General features: G+C 40.9%; 1 protein-coding gene across 9 annotated transcripts in view; it reads left to right on the top strand.

Annotated features, from left to right (window-relative positions):
* Positions 1-19,905, top strand: part of LOC119799535 (microtubule-associated protein 4-like) — a 153,030-nt gene that overhangs the window by 98,179 nt on the left and 34,946 nt on the right. The window contains exon 1 of one of the 9 annotated variants that reach the window (XM_038309482.1): positions 16,912-18,490. The exons of the other annotated variants lie outside the window; for them this stretch is intronic. Coding sequence (XP_038165410.1) covers positions 17,098-18,490 — 1,393 coding nt within the window. The 5' untranslated portion in view covers positions 16,912-17,097. Of the gene's footprint in view, positions 1-16,911; positions 18,491-19,905 lie in introns of those variants that run through there. 9 annotated transcript variants of the gene reach the window in all.

The raw sequence follows: 19,905 nt of genomic DNA, 5'->3' as shown, positions 1-19,905 counted from the left end.
TCCTTAGACACACTGGTAGATAATAAAAAATAACTACACATCTTCTCTTTTTGGGGAGTTCTATCTTCCGCAGAGGTTTGTGCTAACACAATAATGATGTTCCCCCCTAACTTTGCACCCAGCAGTTTTAATGTTATCTCTCTTCTCTGGTCATTTAATTCCAATCTTTTCCCTGCTGGTCCTATGTGTTTGTTTTCATATTTACTTAAACTTAAAATAACTTTAAAAACTGATGTCTTTTTAGAAAATACAGTAATTGAAGGAAGAATTCTTATTGCCTTTCTTGTTTGTTTTTTTTCCATGTCATGACTCTTGACCTGGCCGTGTCTCTACCATAGGTGAGTCCTATTTGAATTATTTTTTGTCTCTGGTGGCTTTTGTTCCTTTACTTCTCTTTAAAGGTGTTCACTAGAAAACACTGCTCCTTTATTTTGTTATGGTATACACTCACATTGGTCTTAAAGGACCGGAACCACAGTGGCTCAGGAGGTAGGTAGGACACAGTGTCATTGTGTCCTAGGGTAAGACACTTCACCTGCATTGTCTACTGATGGTGGTCAGAGGGCCCAGTGGCACCAGTGTATGGCAACCCCGCTTCTGTCAGTGAGCCCCAGGGCAGCTGTGGCTACAATGTAGCTTGCCACTATCAGTGTGTGCGTGAATGGGTGAATGAATGTAGTGTAAAGCGCTTTGGTCAAGTCTCCTAACTTGAATAAAGGAGCTTTATAAGTACATGCCATTTAGGTAGGAGTTCATCCAGTAACTGGTGGGTTGCTGGTTTAGGACCAGCTCCATCTGTTATCTAAGACACTTGACCCGTCTTGTTGGTGGTGAGGCTCTTGGACCTGATTAAGCATAATACAAGTACTGCATTTACCATAAAAGTTCAACACTAAGCTAAATTTTATTTTTATACACATTTTGGTTCTTCCCAAAGATTTACCAAAATCTCTAATATTTCTGTAAATTTTAAAGATATTCATAATTTGTGAACATTTTCACAATGTTACAAGCCAAGAGGTCTCCAAGGTGAAGTGGGTAAAGTCTTTGACTTTAATGTTGGGTACCTGGTTTTTTTATCTTTATGTCAGAAAAGGCGTCTTTCATAAAAACTCAAACTGGGTTTTGATATTGAAGTGGTTGGACACAGATAATTATGTTAGAAACCCAACCATTCCATCCATTTTCGCACTTATCCCAGTTGGGGTCGCGAGGGGTGCTGGTGCCTATCTCCAGCTGTCTACGGGCGAGATGCGGGGTCGTCCCTGGACAGGTCACCAGTCCATCATAGGTCAACACAGAGACAAACAGGATTAGCCACCATTCACACACACACTCAAGCCTAAAGAGAAGCCAATTAACCTAACAGTCATGTTTTTGGACTGTGGGAGGAAGCTGGAGTACCTGGAGAGAACCCACGCATGCTGGGAGAGAACATGCAAACTCCATGCAGAAAGACCCCGGGCCGGGAGTCGAACCGGTAGACCTTTTTATTGGTCTACCTTCTTGTACCACTGTGTCACAGCCTATTTTTATTTGGCCTCGGATGGGTTTTCTACCAGGACCTCCCTGGTTTTAGCCCAGCCCATCCTCCATCTAGTCCCATCTGAAGACAACCCAATCACTCTCAACACAAACGGCACAATAATCAGGGCAGAAATCAGTGCAGGTATCACTGCAGTGAGCCCCCCTTAACTTTGTGGTTTAACTAAATTGCCAGGGCTTTTTTTGGTTTTCAGATAAACTGTTAGTTTTCCTCGTTCAGATTGCCTACTAAACAGAGCTCCCTGAGATGTTTAGGTCTTTTTTCTGCAGGTCTAAACAGCTTTCTCTCTTTCCTGTGCTGTCTTCCTTTGTCTCACATGATACTGTTAATTCACAAATAAACAATAAACAAACATAAAACACTGAGCTCCAGTAACCAGAATGTGGATAGCATTTGGTAAAGACTACTACTACTACGTTATTTAAGCATTTTTTACTTTTTTTATTGGTCTACAACATAAAATCCCCAAATAATACTTTCTGGTTTTTGTGTGTGACTAAGTGCCAAAACACAGAACGCCAAATATTTAAAAGTGGACACTGTGTGTCATTCAGAGTGATTGTTCTGGTGATGATGTCTCTATTGTCTTGTCTGGGTTGGTGTCTACCTGTGTGGGTTTTTCCTTTCCAACAGCAGATGAGGTGTTTGGTATGTTGTGTTTATGGGGGTGCTGAGCTCCAGGGGAGTCATTTCCTCCTCCTCAATTTCAACACTTCCTGTCTGCTTCCATTTGGTGGCTTCATGAGGGCTGAACCAGCCGCACCACCCTGAGACTAGGATCCTCTACCTGACTATTAATTTGCCTAAATCAATGTTTTCATAACCTTACCTTACCATTTTTCCTCTGGATGTTACTGTTTCAGTCTGCTGTCTTGATTAAACATTTGTTGTTTTGTGATATTCTTTCTTAAAGTGTTTGTTCACATTTGATTTATACAAACTGTGTGAGAATTAAATATTGGTGCACTTGAGAAAAGGGACATGGTGCAGCTGGCTGAGCTTTCTGTTTAATGAGAGGTTGTGTCATGGTCTAAGTGTGCCTCTGTGTCAGAAAAACTGGTATTTAAGCCCTGTAAGGAGGATAGGGTGTGTGGTGAACGATAAGGAAAGGGAATAAAGACATGCAGGGTGAGGGAGGAAGGGTTTTCAGATTAATCTGAGGAAAGAATAAGTGAGGAATGAGAGAATATGGGAAGTAAGGAAAGAAGAGAAGGAGAAAGCTTAGCAGTTTATAGCAAAAGTTATTAAAGCAAAACCATCACATGCATGTTTTTATGTGTTGATGTCTGTTTTCTCAGCTATCTTACATTCTTAACCAGCAACCAAAGAACAAATCACTTTTACAACCACTTATTGCTGCTGGACTCAACATTAGCTCTACGGTACACAAACCATATGTTCTAAAACTACAAATTTAGATTAATATTTCCTTATTTGTAAGCATTAATTAACCCCAAAACTCTACTTTAAACAAATGAATATTAGCTAGGTCAAAAATAATCTAAAATAAGTACATTTCATTCTCACCATATCGAAATCTTTTTATTTTTCTATCAGAAACAGCTAAAAAAAACAGGTGTTAGATTTCTATAAAAGCTGCATCAATAACGTTTCCCCTGTTTTTCTGCACAAACACACAGACGCCGACACGCACACTCTACACAACTCTACACTAAGGCTATTTGAGGACAAGCCCAGATCCTCAAAAGGCATAAAAACGCTGTATCAGAGGTCCATTTTCACCACATAGGGTTCTTTTCTGATGCTTCACAACAGGCTGTTAGACGGTAGCCTGGAAGGGCCACATTTACAGTACGGCACCACCGGGAGCTGTGGCCAGCTAATGTCTTTTGACGGCTTTGGGTGAAAATGTCACGTTTCTTTTCCTCATCGGCGTCGATTTAGGAGCCAACAGCTAACTTCTGCAGCAGAGTGTGAGTCATTGTGGGATTTGTTTTTCTAAAGATTCCTGACCAACATGTTTCTGGGGTTCCTCCTGAGATGGCTCCGGGGCAGCTGTGTGAGCCGTACTTGAGATGTGATAAAAATGGCTTTAAAAAGGCTCAGCAAACGGGAACTTTTTCTAGAAGCTCAGATGAACAATATCATATCCTAATATTTCTAATAAGGCGGTATGGTGGTACACCTACCGACCCACCCTTCTCTACCCCCTAGAAAGAACTGCATTGAGATGATAGTCGTTTTTGAGCTTTTAAATGTCAGGAACAAATTTAACTATCTCCTGTGCTTTTATTTTCTAGCAGCCTAATTTCAGTTAATGATTTTCGCTACATGCCTAATTTCTTATGGTTCCTTCTCTCTGAATTGGACCTAATTAGCAAACAGATGTTAGCATCAGGAAACAGACCGCAGTCCAGAACAAGAGTTTGCCGCTTACTTTCCATGAGGAGTTTAGGTTGTAGATATTATTGTTGAAGGACTGTTTTACAGAGTTCAGGAGAACTGTAGGGATCTGTAGGTTCCAGGAACCAAAGAGATTAATTTACATGTTATATCTCTTTGTAGAGACATGTTTACGAGTGCTATGATGCAAAGGAACGTGACAGGCGCTTCCAGCAATGCAAGCGGCACGTTTATGGCGATCACAGCAACACGAGAACAACACCTGCAAACTACACCTGTGATGGTTGTTAGAATTAGAAAATTCTGATCTTCTCCTGAGCCCTTGTCATGTTGGGACCCTAAATCTGGGCATATATGTAGGGTGAAGGAGCACAGAGACTAAGCTGTTTTCAATATAAGTGTTAGAAAAGATTATGATGACATAGGATGGAGTTGGGAATGTTCTTCACAGGTTTATAGATGGCTTTAAAAAAGCCATTTTAATTTAACCCTACGAAGAACTGTTACCAATCGTCCTCCTCTTGTAGCTCCACCCACTTCTGCCCGGCTCTTGTCTACTCTCTGCCGCGGTCATTACTCTGATCTAATGCCCCTCCCTGAGCACCAGAACACCTCTTTAAGGTCTGGTTATCTTCCCGCAGCAGTGTGTCGCAGTGAGCTTGTTGCAGATATTTTTCATTTATGCCCAATATTGAAGCGTGGTAATGCCACACCACCATGCAAGAGGGACAATCAGGAGTGAGCTGTGATTCTAGATATGGCCGAGGCAATGAGGAAGTAGGGGCAAGGTTGTGCGACAACGAAGGAACATGAGGGCAAAAACGATTGCGGATAAAGGTGGACTAGCTGGTCCAACTCCACGAGTCGTTTTCTACAATGGCGGTAATACAAACAAAACAAGCCAGTAAGGTACCAAACAGGAAATGCATAGTGTAGTGCGGATGTAGATTTGACCAATCAGAGGCTTCCTGTCTGCGGTCACCTACAACTCTGCATTCACTATAACACCTACGCTGACCACCTAGTTTCAAAGTATAAATCAGCCTTTACCTTACCTCTGTCCTGTCAATCTGTGGTGTAACGTGACACTGGTGGATGAATCGAGAGATGATGTCCCAGATGTTCTTAATCAGATTCAGGTCTGCGGAACAGGCGGGCCGGTCCATAGCTCCAATGCCTTCATCTTGAGTGAAGGATAGAGGTGCTAAATGCAGCAAAGTCCTCCACAGACTGGGACATCACCCCACGCTATGTGTAGTAGGAGCCTCTATACAGTACTTACCTTAACCAGTTGGACATAGAAAGAAACTGCAGTCAGAGGGAGGTGGCGTGACCCTGGCTTAACATTTTGAAGATGAATTAGATACTGACAGCCCACATCTAAACCACACACCACCCTTTTAATATAGCCAAAGCAAAGTAAAAAAAAACAGCCTAAAAAATTACAGCTAAGAATTTTCTGCCTCAGAAGCAGATGATAATAATCCCTACAGGCTGTTTGGAGGTCCTCTTTTTACTCCTTTAAAAGTTTTCTATCATCTATGACCTGCTTTTCTGTTCATATCAGCAACTTTATGTTCTGAGCTTTACTTAGCCACGATGTGAGCTAAAAAAAGGTAGGTCTATACTGTCCAGTTTTATTTAGCGCTGGTGCAGGTTGAATCTGTGGTGTAGAGAAAGTGTAATACTGGATCTCTATTCTAGTCTGCCAGGAATCACATCTTGTTCCTTATGTCTTCAATATATATATATATTTTTAATTTATTTATTTATGTTTTTCTTGACATGTTTCATTCTACAGATGACTAACTGGATGGTCACTTTAACTGGCAGTCTGTGTTGATTTGTAAAGAAAACATTTTGTAAATAAGGAAACCTTTTAAACTTCAGGTTGGATGGAATAAATCTAAAATAGAGCACTGCCTCAAAAAACGATGTCAAAAGAAATTAAAAGAAAAAGGGTCGGTAAACAGACAAGAGGCAGAGGACTGTCTGGTCTGAGCGGACAGAAAGGGTTGACAGGCCAACCGAGATGTTAGGAACAGTTTCCGATTGGATAAGACAGGACAGCTTTCCTAGCATGAAGGTTAATATTTATGTTAATACATGGAAATATCATGAGATTCAGAAACGTTCTCCGAAGCATTTATGATTGTACATATATTAGTGGTCGGGATCTATTAAGACTTTTCAGTCATGTTAATTATACATTCTGTAATTAATTAGTCACAATGAATCCCATTTTAATCTAAGCCCATAACAACATCAACCACAAAAAAACGTTTCTATTCAAAAACCCTTTTTGCTCCTAAATAATCAACCATCAGATTCGTTGAAAGTTATAATCATTTAGCTATCGAAAAAACACTGATATTTTTATGCAACCTGTTTAAAGCTACAGTGTGTAACTTTTAGCGACATCTAGCGGTCAGACTGCAGACTGCAGCAACATGAACATCTCCCCCCACCGCTTCTCCCCCCCAACAGTACGGCGAGCGTTACGGGACAAAATGTCTTCCACGACGTCCGCATCACCTACCTTCTCAAGTGATGAGGTTTGTTTACATAGATAATTTTACAGATAGTATTTCATTAGTCTGTGTAGGGTATAGATTTCATGTAGACTTAAGATAATAAATATACCCGTTATTTTTTCTACATCGTTGTGACGTTTTGGCGATCTCGCAATCGCTAGTTTGTTGGCTCTGCGCTGCCGTAGCGCAAAGATGTCTGCCTCCATGGCTGCGAGACCCACTCCTATGTAATTATAAATAACGAATTCTAAGGCAACGCAAATATTAAGGTTAAGAGGCTGAGCTCGTAGATGATGATAAATAACATAGTTATGTATAATATATTACATTTCTGACTGTATATCCCTGTAATTATTACACACTGTAGCTTTAAAAAAAACTGCTTCTTTAAAGTACATTAATATTAATTGGATCACAATTAATATAAAAAGTTGAACTTTTTCTGTATGCATAAGTTAAAAATTCATTTCTAAAACTGACAACAGACTAATGACCATAGTGTTGAAGCTTTGCTGTTAACAGCTCAGCATCAACATGTAACATTTAGTGAATTTCAAACCTATATATACCAGTGAGGATACTTCCTCCTCCCTTAGACAGTTAATAAGACAAACAATCAATGTTGCAGCCCACTTTAGCAGGAGGTGTTTAGTTTTTCAGGCGGTGGCTCTGAAGATTGTCATCTGGTCCGATCTGGCCCGGCTGACATGATTGTTGTAAATGTTTGTTTATGCCACTGAGATGGTTTTACCACCAGTTAACAAACGCTTGTGGTGCTGATGTCAGATTTACAGGTGTAGAGGAAACAGAACACAAATGGACTTTAGCGCATATCTCTAAAAGCACACTTCTTCTCCCTGGCTTCTAATCAAGTCTAAGTGGACATTTCGCAACATTTTATTTGAAATTCTATTTTATTTTAAAATGTATTTTAATAGAAACATTTATCCTATTATATTTTATCTCTATTCCATTTTCTTTTTGTAATGTGTTTATGTATTTTGGCCATCAGTTTTTATCTTATGTTCCTGTACAGCACTTTGGTCAACCCCGGTAGTTTTAAATGTGCTCTATAAATAAAGTTGAGGTGAGTTTAGATTAATTAATATGAATAAACACATTAAAGTCCCATCCCTAATATAAATATACATCTGTGTGTGTGTGTGTGTGTGTGTGTGTGTGTGTGTGTGTGTGTGTGTGTGTGTGTGTGTGTGTGTGTGTGTGTGTGTGTGTGTGTGTGTGTGTGTGTGTGTGTGTGCTCTTGTCTTGGTATCTTAGTGAGTAAAGTGAGGACATTTTCCTGGTTTCTCACCTTAATGTGAGTTGGGTATAGTTTAGGGTTAAGGTCTGAACACATCAGAAGCGTACACATTTTTTATCTCCAATCCCATTTTTTTTTTCCATGTCAAACTGACTCCATATACAGAAGCTCTGATTAGGCAGGGTGGGTAGATCTGAGCAGAGATTCTTTATTAAAACAACTTCCCACATTTGACTTGGACAGATTATGAGAAGTTATGTTGTGCATTCTATAATGCAAAGCCCCATTTAACGAGTCTGTGTAGCATCTCAAACCACAACAGATAGAGAATGCACATATATTTAACCCTTTAAAGCCCAATCCAAGAATAAAACAAAACAGAAAATTGCTTTTTTTTTTGTTTTAAGTCCTTATTTGCCCTTTTAACAAAATACGTAAAAAGAAAAAACAGAAATACATTTTTGATATTAATAATTTATTACTATGCGATAAGTCAAGATTATTTTTTGTGCAGTCTTCTGCCCTCTGTTATCAGGTATATCTGATTGTGTAAAATAGGATTTTGAGCAAAGTTTTTACCATTAAATTATGCAAAAGGTGTCAGACGCAAAATATTTCAGAAACCGTATGTATCAAATATGATACATTTGGCATTACAGGGTTAAAAACATAATGACATCTACGTCTAAATAAAAGAAAAACACAGCCATAAACACCGTGGAGTGGTTTCTATGCTGACTGAGATAGAAAGGTGATTCTCATAGAGGGATCTGGGAAGTTTATCCAAGTTTATCTTTCTTTTTTTCCATAAAGAGGTGAGGAACCTGCTCTGTCTGCCCCTCATATTTAGTTTTTTGTTAAGCTCAGAGAGGATCACGACTTTATCTGTTTTCTGTCCTCCTGAAGTCCTATCATAGGTATAGTTTTCTATTTTAACGTTTCGGTCATTGTTTTTGCACCAGTCTGTCCTGATATACGCGATGTACGACTCAAAAACGACTCATTCCCGTGCGATTAACAGATTTTCTTTAGTATTTTCTCCCCCAAAGCGTCTCTCCTCCTGTCAGACCCATGAAATTGCTGCTGAATTGCTGCGTAGTCCAACTAAAATAGACCTGGGGTCTATCTTAGTCGAAGCTATGCTGCCCCCTGCAGAAATCGTGTTGGATCGGACGCACAATCCGATTCGCTATGTTCTGGCGTTTAGGATTAGCTATGTTAATGGTTAGTATTAGGGTTATAATCGGTTTTAGGGCATAAAAAGAGTTGAAAATGACAGAAAATCAATGGCAGTCAATGTATGTATGTTTTCATTTAGCCGATCTCTGATATTTAGACTTTCTCCATTAAATATGCCTTTGTGTTCTAGAGGTCATTGTTGTCTCCCTTTGCTTTCACTTTGTTGTTTTTTGAGTTTATGAATAGAGAATCAGATGCATCTGTTTGGTTCATCCTCAGTCTCATACATAACAGCTGAAAATGCTTGGCTTCATATTTGGCAGCATGAGGTCAAACCCCTTATATTTGCTCCTTTAGGTGAAGTTGAGCACTAATGATGATTGGACGAGGCAGATGAGCAGGTGGTGTTTTGCACAACTTGCCATGAGAGCTTCAGCAGCAGGGTGAAATATGCAAACCATTATCAGCATCACTCCAGTGCCATTTCCTTCTTTTCCTCACTGCGCAGCGTTCACATGAACCCGTTTGAAAGATCACGTTGTAAGAGATTAAATGGACGTAAAATGTCACTAAAGGTCACAAAGTTGTTGTTTTGAAGTTTTCCTACTGCGACTGAGATGGAGATGGGCTAAGACATGAGGTGGCTTTGGGGGAAAAGACAGACGGAGGGGGAAAAAAAGATCAACGAGCAGGGGTTGCCATAGAGACTGAGTATCAGCTAACATTTCTACAAGAACAGCAACAGATATGTAGAAGGAAAACCATACTGCATGTACCAACAACAGCCTTTTGTAGACCATGAGTGCTTTCTATTTTTGGTCTCATTGAATCTGGTTTATGTTTGAGTCCTCTGGAAGAAAGGCTTTGGTATTCAGGGTGGACGTTCTCTAGGTCGTAGCTCACCTTTAAAGGCAGAAGACCTTATAGAATCATTATAGTGACAGAGGTGAAAAAAGGAAATTAGAGGGGTTTGTAGGAAATGGTTTTTGAAGGAGGGCAGTATGGCAAGAAATAGCAAGAAATCCTCAGTTTGTGCCGTAATTATGTAACTCTTTGGTGTATATCTATACAGTAGTAGCCGTTTAACATTTCCCTGGCCCTTTGCTGGTCCTTGGCTGGCCCTTTGCTGGTCCTTGGTTGGCCCTTTGCTGGTCCTTACCTAGTCCTTTGCTGGTCCTTACCTGGCCCTTTGCTGGTCCTTACCTAGTCCTTTGCTGGTCCTTACCTGGCCCTTTGCTGGTCCTTACCTGGCCCTTTGCTGGTCCTTACCTGGTCTTTGGCTGGCCCTTGACTGGCCTTTTGCTGGTCCTTACCTGGCCCTTTGCTGGTCCTTACCTGGCCCTTTGCTGGTCCTTATGTGGCCCTTTGCTGGTCCTTAGCTGGTCTTTGGCTGGTCCTTACCTGGTCTTTGGCTGGCCCTTGAATGGCCTTTTGCTGGTCCTTACCTGGTCCTTTGCTGGTCCTTACCTGGTCTTTGGCTGGTCCTTACCTGGTCTTTGGCTGGTCCTTACCTGGTCTTTGGCTGGCCCTTGACTGGCCTTTTGCTGGCCCTTTGCTGGTCCTTACCTGCTCTTTGGCTGGTCCTTACCTGGCCCTGGGATGGTCCTTACCTGGCCCTTTGCTGGTCCTTACCTGGCCCTTTGCTGGTCCTTAACTGGCACTTTGCTGTTCCTTACCTGGCCCTTTGCTGGCCTTTGGCTGGATGGTCCCCTACATTTCCTTTTTAGACATCAATCTTTGTACTAAAATATTCTTTCTGTCATGATTTGTGATCTAAAGAGATGTGCCATCTCCTGGTCAGACCATTTTATTCAGTGAAAGGGTGGAGTCAGAGTAAACAACTATGCAAGTGGGGGGAAATGTCATGAAAGCTGTCTAAAACGAAATGCCGTTGCCTAAGTCTTAAGTTAGAGACCCAAAAGAGCTACAGCTTTAACTGCAGCCATTAAGGGTTTCCACCACATGTTGTCTCTCAGAAGCTGAACAAACATACTCTACCCTCTCTACCTGCAGGTTATAATTAAAAGGTTTATAAGCCTTGTCCCAGTTATTCTCCACTTTAAGCGTATTCTATCCTAAGAATATCTGTGGTTGGAGGGTACTAGAAGGTTCACAGAGGATGGATGTCTTGATTCTGCTCTGAACTACTGGACCAGGTCTTCATGTTTTCCAGTGAAGTTTACTCTAACTGCGTCTATAAAGTGTTGGAAGTGTATAGATGTTCACCCAGCTGCTCTCAATCCCCTCATCCTCTCCACATCCTCCCTTCAGCTGGCCCACCAGGGGTTTTTCTGCCACCCCTCTTGCGGGGTGCCTGTTGCCGTAGCAACATGAGGCAGGCTTCTGGCGACTAATGTGAATAGGGGCTAGCGAGGAAACAATAGGCGTTTGGGGGGTGTTGTGGTGGGATGCTGAGCTATAAATAGATTTATAGCTCAGCCGCTTCATCCTGTCTTGGATTTTCCTTCTCCTCCTCCTCTACACCTGTGATCAGCTCTCCTTTATCTCCTGCTGTTCTGTATTTAGAGGAAACTGAGGGATTTTTATTTTATTGAAGGACCGGCTAACACCACAGCTCATGGGTAATCATAGCTTCTGCCAGCCAGACGTGGTGAAATCAACCCGTCTACCTGGGCGTCCACGGGGCCCGCCGTCTAGATAGTTCTATAAAAAGAGACAGATGGTGATTTTTGAAGTTTGAAGCCGGACTGAAGAAGCTATGAAAGCAGAACCTTCTCAGATGGTAACAAGGTTAAGTCACACGATGAGATTTAACTAAATGAGTTCAAACCAAACATCTTATGGCAACATTTAGAATTCTGATATCCACGTTTCTGAAGTTTTCCTCTGGAAAATGTTAAAAAGCTGCATCAGTGCACCCTGATGCCTGATTGTTAGTGACACAGCCCCCTGCTGTGCTTCTCCTTGCACTTCCTCTAAGTCAGACTCATGACGGGTCACCAAAATACCAAATCTGCTGGAGCTGTGCTCAAAATGCCACCTCCCCGAAGCGTAGGGCGCACCATCCACTGGGTGCTGTTACATCATCAGTGGAGGTTGGATGTTTTTATCAATTCATTTTAATACCAGTCAGAAGCAACTAAGGACGCCACAACCAATCATCTTTAGCTAAAAAACAAAACACTGATGAAAAATTAATATTTTAAACAGATTTAATTGTAAAGATCTTCATGTTTAAACACAATTTGGTATTGCTGAAAACTAACAGGAACTAGCAACATATTTCATTATATCAAGCCCCTTGACGATTTAGCTAAAGTACGCTGAAACACGTCGACAGTAAGCGAGTACATTGAGATACATCTGGCATACGTATCTGGCATACGGCAAAATTCCGTTACGTTACAGGTAAGTTATCTGATCGTTAACATACGTTAAGTTCAAGTTACTCATAAGTCGTGGCGTGTAGCTTATTCAAAACCTACGTGCGCATAACTTATGCGTAAAATTTCAATGCGTATCAACGTCTCTGACGAGTTCCAGACGAGCGCTGAACGTGTTTCTAACTTACAGCTATTTAATGGCGTATTGGCAGCGTTTTGGTACATGAACCAGATATACATATTTTATTTTATTTTTAATTTAACCTTTATTTTACCAGGACGTCCCTTGAGATGAAATCTCTTTTTTTTTCGAGGGAGACCTGGCCGAGAGGCAGCAGTACAGTGAGACATATAAGAACACAGGACAACATAATAAAATCAATCATAAAGTAGACTCTAGAATAACAGTTACAATTCTTTGTGCAAGCGGTTTTCAATAGTGATTTAAAATGCTGTAGCGTAATAAGAGTCCGTAATTGGAGGGAGTTTGGAATATTGTGCCACGACCATGGTGCTTTACAGAAAAATGTTTTGCCAAGATCTGTGTTGATCCTGGGAATAGTGTAAAGAACACGACTTGAAGAGCGTGAGTTGTAACCACTGTTAGCTACAGACATGAGGTGACGAATATACTACAGATATACATATTTTAATTTGGAAACATACCTAAATTAAGTTTTTCCCTCCCCCAAAATAGTAATTGCATTAAAGTATATTGTGTTAAAGGTTAATAATGTATTTCCTGTACTATGTAATCCATTAAAATCCTTTCTGTTTTATCACTGGTCTGTGCCCGACCTGTGTTGGTAATGGGATCCTACGCTACTTCAGGGAGCCAACTTTTTAAGGTTTTAGAGTTTTATGTTTTCATTTTGTGTTAATATTATGGTATACAGTGCGAAGCCTGAAGAAAGAAATAACTAAAATGCAGATAAACATGGTTTAATCATATTTGTATGCCTACTCTGAGCATGTCTGATGATGTCAGAGAAGCAGTTTAATGAAGAGAATTTAAAAAGCATCAAAATTGTCTCAGTAAAATCATTAAAAAATTGTTTTAAACTGTGTATTGGTATTCTTTAGTGAGTTAAGGATAGAAATAAGTAAATTTAATGCCATAATTACATTATTTATTGAAACCCGGATGTAAATATGGTGCCACATGCGCAAATGAGCTGATGGCACGGATCGAGCTTCTGGTACAAATCGGGTAGTGACAGTTCTGCTAACTTTGGATATTAAGTGTTAACAATTTTTTATTTTATTTTTTTTTTGGATTGAATCTTCGTTGTGCAACAAAATTTAGTCTCAGCTAAAATTAAATCGTGTCAATGTTAGCATCATAATCAGAAGTAAAATATTTAGATATTTTAGACCCATCATCATTTATAAAACAATTAGTAATATACTATATAGCTTTTATTTTGAATTAACGCGTTAATTCTGGGCTGCTCTAGAAGTTATGTGCGTCTTTGTTTTTTTTGTTTTTTTTTTTTTGAAAGATGAATCCTTTTAAAAAGTTAACAAACATTTTATCTTTATCGGTCCTTTACGCCTCAGGCTGTACTTTATTGTTTTCCTTGATATTTTGGGGTAGAATGGTAGAATAATTTAAACTATCCCACCTGTTAGCCTAGCCTCATTTTATTTCCAGGGCTTTTTGTGTTGTGAACCTACACAAACATATGAATTCCCATTTTCCTTTCCTCCATTGTTGCCACTCTCCCCTCCTCATGTTAATGCCTCTAGACTCCATCTGTCGGCCCTCATCTATCTGCCTCCTACTCCTCCTTCCCAGTCCTGCCTTGTCCCCATGTGCCCATCTGACTTTTTCATAAATTGTTGTTTTGTGCTGACATTTAGCCCTCAGTGTAATCCAACAGCCTCGGGAACGCCCGGACTTGCCGGGTGGCTTGACTGGCAGTGTATGTTAAATTCAGCCAACAGAAGCCTGTCACTTTCTGCCCTCAGATAATCCTCACATTTCCACCACACTCACCCTTAGTTTGAATTGTGTGTTGGGTTAATGAGATTAATCGGCTCTGAAGTTGTCAGATTCTACCTGTTCGGTAATGTTTTTATGGCTGGTTTATAACAAAACTATCCCCCACATCCATTTTTGTTTGGTGTTCTCCAAGGCTCTGTCTTTGGGTTCCTCTTGTTTGTTATATCTACACCTTCTTTAGTAGATTCTGACAACTATGAGGACATCTTATCAATGCTACACAGTTAATATTAAGTCCTTTTAACCTAATAAAGTTTCTAAACAGTATGTTTTACTAAAGTAGTTAGACTCAGGCAAACGGGAAACTGAAAAGTTGACAGTTCTACTGTTTATGTAAATTAACCCTCAGATCTCTTGGTACTTTAAATGTATTCTTTTAGAAAACTCTATATAGAACAGAATCATCCAGCTCCTGATGGAACGCCAGGTCTTGGTATAATTTCAGATTGCTTCTAAAAAATGTTGTATTCATCTCAGTTTATTTCTATAGAGCTAATTTACAACAGATGTCATAGAAAAACAGCTGATTGCATACAAGCATTGACTTTGTAGGATTTGCTCCTCCTGGATGAGCATGTGGTTAAGGTAGACATTTTGTCATGTATTTGGCACACCTCACACTAAGCATGCATGAAGTGACAGTGGAGAGGAAAAATGTTAATAATAACCAGGCTCAGCCTGATTAGCCTTCTGCTTAGGCCAACTTGGGGTTTGAGTAGAAATAAGAAGACGCACAATAGGGACATAAAACAGTGATCTATAAATACTTTACATCTTAGAAAAGGTTACAGTAAACCAGTTCCATTGTAGCCCCTTTCTGGGAAAGAAAAAGTAGAGCTGAATCTGGGCCAGTTTTCACCCCAGAACTTCACTTGAACTTATCTGACATTGGAGAAATTTACCTCTGCATTTAACCCATCCCCTTTGAGAGCAGCCAGGTGCCATCATGTGGCGCCTGGGGAGCCGTGTGGGGTTAAGGGTCTTGCTCAGGGACACTCAGTGGAGGCTGTGGGAATCGAACCGGGTACTTGCAACCTCCTCAGAGCATAAGCGCAGTGCTCTAACGACTAGGCCAACACTCCCCAAATAAACACGTTACTAGTACCAGAACGGATAAAACAGAGAAAATACAGTTAGTCACAGTAAAAGCGGAACCCCTAGCTATGTCTAGAAGAGAAACAGGAATAAAAACTGTAGAACAGGCACAGGTCTATGATCTATTATCTAAGGTATTGATGGCAGCAGCACAGCTGATATTTCTCTCCAGGATGGAGTCACAGCCAAACAGGAACAGACCAGATGAAGCTACTATGAGAAAAAGCAGAGAGAGCAGAACGTTAGAGATTGAACTAACAGATTCTGCAGAGTGGGAGAATAGAGATAGAAAGATGTAAAGTTGTCCCTATGTCCTCCAGCAGCTTAAGCCTATAGCAGCATAACTAGATTCCTTTCTCACCACGTATACCAGCATTCTCCTGAAGTCCTGTCATTATTGCCTAATCACAGTCATAATACATTTCTCCACTGTGAGATCAAAAAAGTCAATAAATCAATCAAGTCCTCCACACAAAGTTAAAACTCAAAACAAGCTGCTTTTTTATTGAGGAGTGAAGAGAAGATCTACATCAACTGCAGAGTTATTTTTAGTCCAGGAAAGTGTTTTCATTTTGAATTAAAATCAGATTCAACCTAAATTTAACAACAAAAATCAAGAAGAGCTCTTTGATGTTTCTCCTCTGTTGTTTGGTAGATTAGGAGAGACACCTTGATCAAAGAAGCTAAATCATAGGCTCCAGATCTACAGCTGTGGACAGATCAGGGTTGCTGAGTACAGGTTTGCAGGAAGTAAAACTAAACATGCGGAGCTATAACATGCATGACTGTATTTGTGCATGCACAAGCATGTCTGTCTCTCCTGAACATTTTCCTGGCTTCATGTCAAATTGATTACTCAGTTACTGATAAAATGTGCATATTTATAAATAATAACTGTTTAAAAGTACAAACAAAGAGGCTTTTCTGCATCTAAATATGTATTACATGATCCCTATTAGTCTCACTGTCCTTCAAAATTCCTAAAAGTTGCTTCATACAGACCAAATAGAGCAGCAAATAGACATACTTAAGCTGATTTACATGTTTTTTTCTCTTGATAAGGAGAATGTTAAATAAGCGAACATTAAAATGGACAGACCTAAAAAAACATGTATTTTACATTTACTGAAAACTTTCGGTTGGACTTGTTGAATTAACTTTATATAGAAAATGTTTGAAACTCACAGTTTGCATATTTAGGAAGATAAATGCCAGCATAATATGACTGAATTGGTTTTGGGAGTTGTGTCTATTTAAGTACACATTTGTAGGAGATAAAGACCCAAGTTTGTATTTCTTCTTTACCGGTCCTCAGCAAATACTCAAGGTTCCTCCGGGGGGAAGATCAGGTTTTTTGTGTTTGATTTTACGTTTTGCCAAAAGGCACAGCAACAGAAAGAAAGGGCTGATGGAAGATCAGGAGGAGGAGGGGGCTCACTCACTCCACCACAGGTAGGTGGGATCTAGGAACCGACTGGCCAATAGGAATCCACAACTTAGTCACATGATGACTGCAATGAGCCATGAGGACCAGAGAGAGGGAGAGAGAGGGAGAGAGAAAAAGCAGACTGATTCAGTTTGTATCTGTGTGATTGAGTTCAGAGCAGAGACGCACTGACAGAAAGCAGAGCACACCTGAGTCACCAAAAGAACAACGGAGGACAACGAAGGATTGTTGAACATTGGTAAAGATCTCTTTTTGAAATCAAAGGCGAGACACACTTGGAAACTTGGGAAGAGGCGTTGAGTGAACAGAAAGGAGAGACGGCATGTCTTCCCTCTCCAATCAGCAGCCTGGCTCTCCTTTCTCAGAGTACAGTGAGCTGTGTAAGGTACCGTCCAGCATGCCGGTCCAGGGCTGGGATTGGCAGCACCCATCGGGCGCAGACATGGGTGCCCCTCAGGGCATAGGGATGAGCGGCGGACCGATGCCTGCAGGACTTACAGATGAAGACAAACTCTGCCTCTTTGAACAGCCTCGCGCAGGCGGCATGGATGCAGCGCTCAAGGTTCCTGGCAGAGGTGGGGGCATGTCAAGCAGCGCGTCTGTGGGTAACGCCTCACTAGGCAGCACGGCGGAAAGCCCAGACAGCCCTCTCTCCTCTTCCCCATCTCCTTCCCCAGCATCCCCTGGTCGTCTACCCTCCGCTCCGTGCAGCGCCGCAATGTCGCTGTCACCAGTTCCCAGATCTGCCATCAGACACGTTGAACCATCATCGTCTATAACTGCAGAACATCCGAACTCGGTTGAAGTCTCTCTGACAGGGGCTGCACTATGCAAGGAGCCTCTGCCTGAATCGTGGAACAATTCCAGTTTCTCTGAATCCGACCCAAAGTTCGCCACGCACCATGTGGTCCCTCATCATCCCATCTTTGGAGAAGACCCTGACGACCACCTAAGGGAGGATGGAAGGAATGTGACTGCAGTCACGGCTCATCTTGGAGACCAAAAATCAGTCGAGGGCTCCTCAGAAAACAACAGCGAAGACGAGGAGGTTGAGGAAGACGAGGAGCTGCAGCCCTGCTTCATGGGCCGAGCCCAGCAACAGAGGAAGGCAATGCGGCGTGCGATGTCTGAATGTTCCCACCTGTTGGTACCTTCCAGCCTGGAGCTGCCTGATAAATACCCGCTCGGAGATGGACCAGAATCCACCCAACTGGGCCCCCGCCGCTCATCGCACTCCATGAAACGCTCACTAACTGTTGCAGAGGATCAACCACCAACGCCGCCGCCGACCCTTTCTGCTGCTGGCGCCACACACCTCGATTTACGGCAAACCCCACCTGAGCCCCAACTCTGCCTCACCCCGTTACCCCCTCTAAAGGACCAAAGCGTTGGCTTTCCTCTTTCGCCATTAGAGACCCATCATGAGGGCTGTGAGCTGGGAGAGATTGTGCTTCCAGTGCCTCTTAGCCCCAGAGGGTTCATTACTGGAGACCTTTACCCTTCAGCAAGCGTCGGCCCACTAATTGAAGAGAAGACGTCCCCCAAACATGACAGCGCTAAAGATGATGACTTTTGTGGCGTTAAGCTTCAACAGCTGAGCTCATTTGAAGGAAAAGGCTTTGATGCTAGCAGGACAGAGACTGATGACCAAGCAACTGGTGGTTGCCTCAGCCTGGATTTCAACTCCAACACAAACCCCTTCATCACGGTGGAGGGTAGGTGGAGCCCCAGTAGTGTTTCATCTTTTTAGTTTCAGTGGTTTTTCTCTCTTTGGTAAAAATGCTTGTGAATATGTGTTGTATAGCTTAAAGGAAACTTGTGTGTTCAGATGATATTTCAAATGGTTTCCCTATTGGCTTTGAGCAATTTCAGATCAAATCTGGGTTTCTGCTCTCAGAATTACCTCAGCTATCTGGAATAGATTTAATTTCATACATCAAACTTTCAGTTGCCTACTGAGGAGGAATATACTGTGGTATGGGGGGAATTTTGTTCCATTATTTTTGTATACAAAGAACATGTTTTGTAAACGGAAATTTCAGACAAATGCAATCCAGAAATGAAACTTTTAAAAATTGCCATTTTAAAGAAAATTTTTTCATATTTTATTTTTTGGATAATTTTTATTTAGTTTTATTCTAATTTTTTTTTTGTCAGATTTTAACAAATTGCATTTTCTTTCAAATTGAGTACAGATCATGTTCTCTTTATTTCTGAGGGTGAAGTGAGGAGCTAAGATGATTTTCTTTTACATTAGCAGCAAAGTTTTTGTTGGTCCAGGAAAGAGAATTTGATCTGTAAAAATCTATTTTGAAAGAACGTCATTTTTTTTAACTTGATCAGAAAAAGATAGATTTGAAAAAGATATTTTTTAAAGGATCAAATAAAAAAAATTAAATAACTTGAAAAGACAACATCTGCGAAAACAGATGTTACTTCTAAAAAAAAAAAAAAACTATTTTTGTTTATTTTCATTCCTGGATTGCATTTACAAAAAGTGTTGTTTCCTTGAAATAATATTGGAGTGAACCTCACTCCATAGAATAACATAAAGTCAATAAGGAATCAAATGGAGGCACATGTTAAAACTCCTGGCCACTGAAATATTTCCGTTTTAAAACAGGTATTTTAGCCACAGGACTGAACAGACGTAATTGTGATTATTAAGTCGAAGGTTCCATTTTTTTAATCTTCTGGTCAGAAGCTCAACAGGCTGTTTATGTTTGCATCCACACACTGATTGGATGCATATAGTAGCTGACTGGGTGATGCTCTGGCTCATTATAATAGATGCAGTGAACATGTGTCCTTTCCCAGACCATTTGTCCAAACTGCTTTGTTGTTCTAGATCCTTCCTCTGTGTTCTTGTTGCTCTGAAAGCAGGTCAAATGGTAGCCGTCCCATTTAGAGGAAGGTTACTGTCTCTGAAACCTTTTCTCCATCTAAAACCAGTGTTACCTGCATCATTTAGTCTTTCTTTGTCCCCCTCTTCTCTCGGCATGTTATTTTCCTTCCCCCTGTTTTGCTAACAGGCTGACAAAGGCTGCTGGTTTTATCCACTAATGGAGGCATCTTTCTTGATTTTTTTTTCTGTCCCTTGGGAAGTTTAAATGGAAGTGTGATGGAGTCA

The sequence above is a fragment of the Cyprinodon tularosa genome, unplaced genomic scaffold (genome assembly GCF_016077235.1).
Source record: "Cyprinodon tularosa strain WSP-4 unplaced genomic scaffold, ASM1607723v1 ctg660, whole genome shotgun sequence".
Lineage (NCBI taxonomy): Eukaryota > Metazoa > Chordata > Actinopteri > Cyprinodontiformes > Cyprinodontidae > Cyprinodon > Cyprinodon tularosa.
This window is presented reverse-complemented; position numbering and strand designations above follow the sequence as displayed.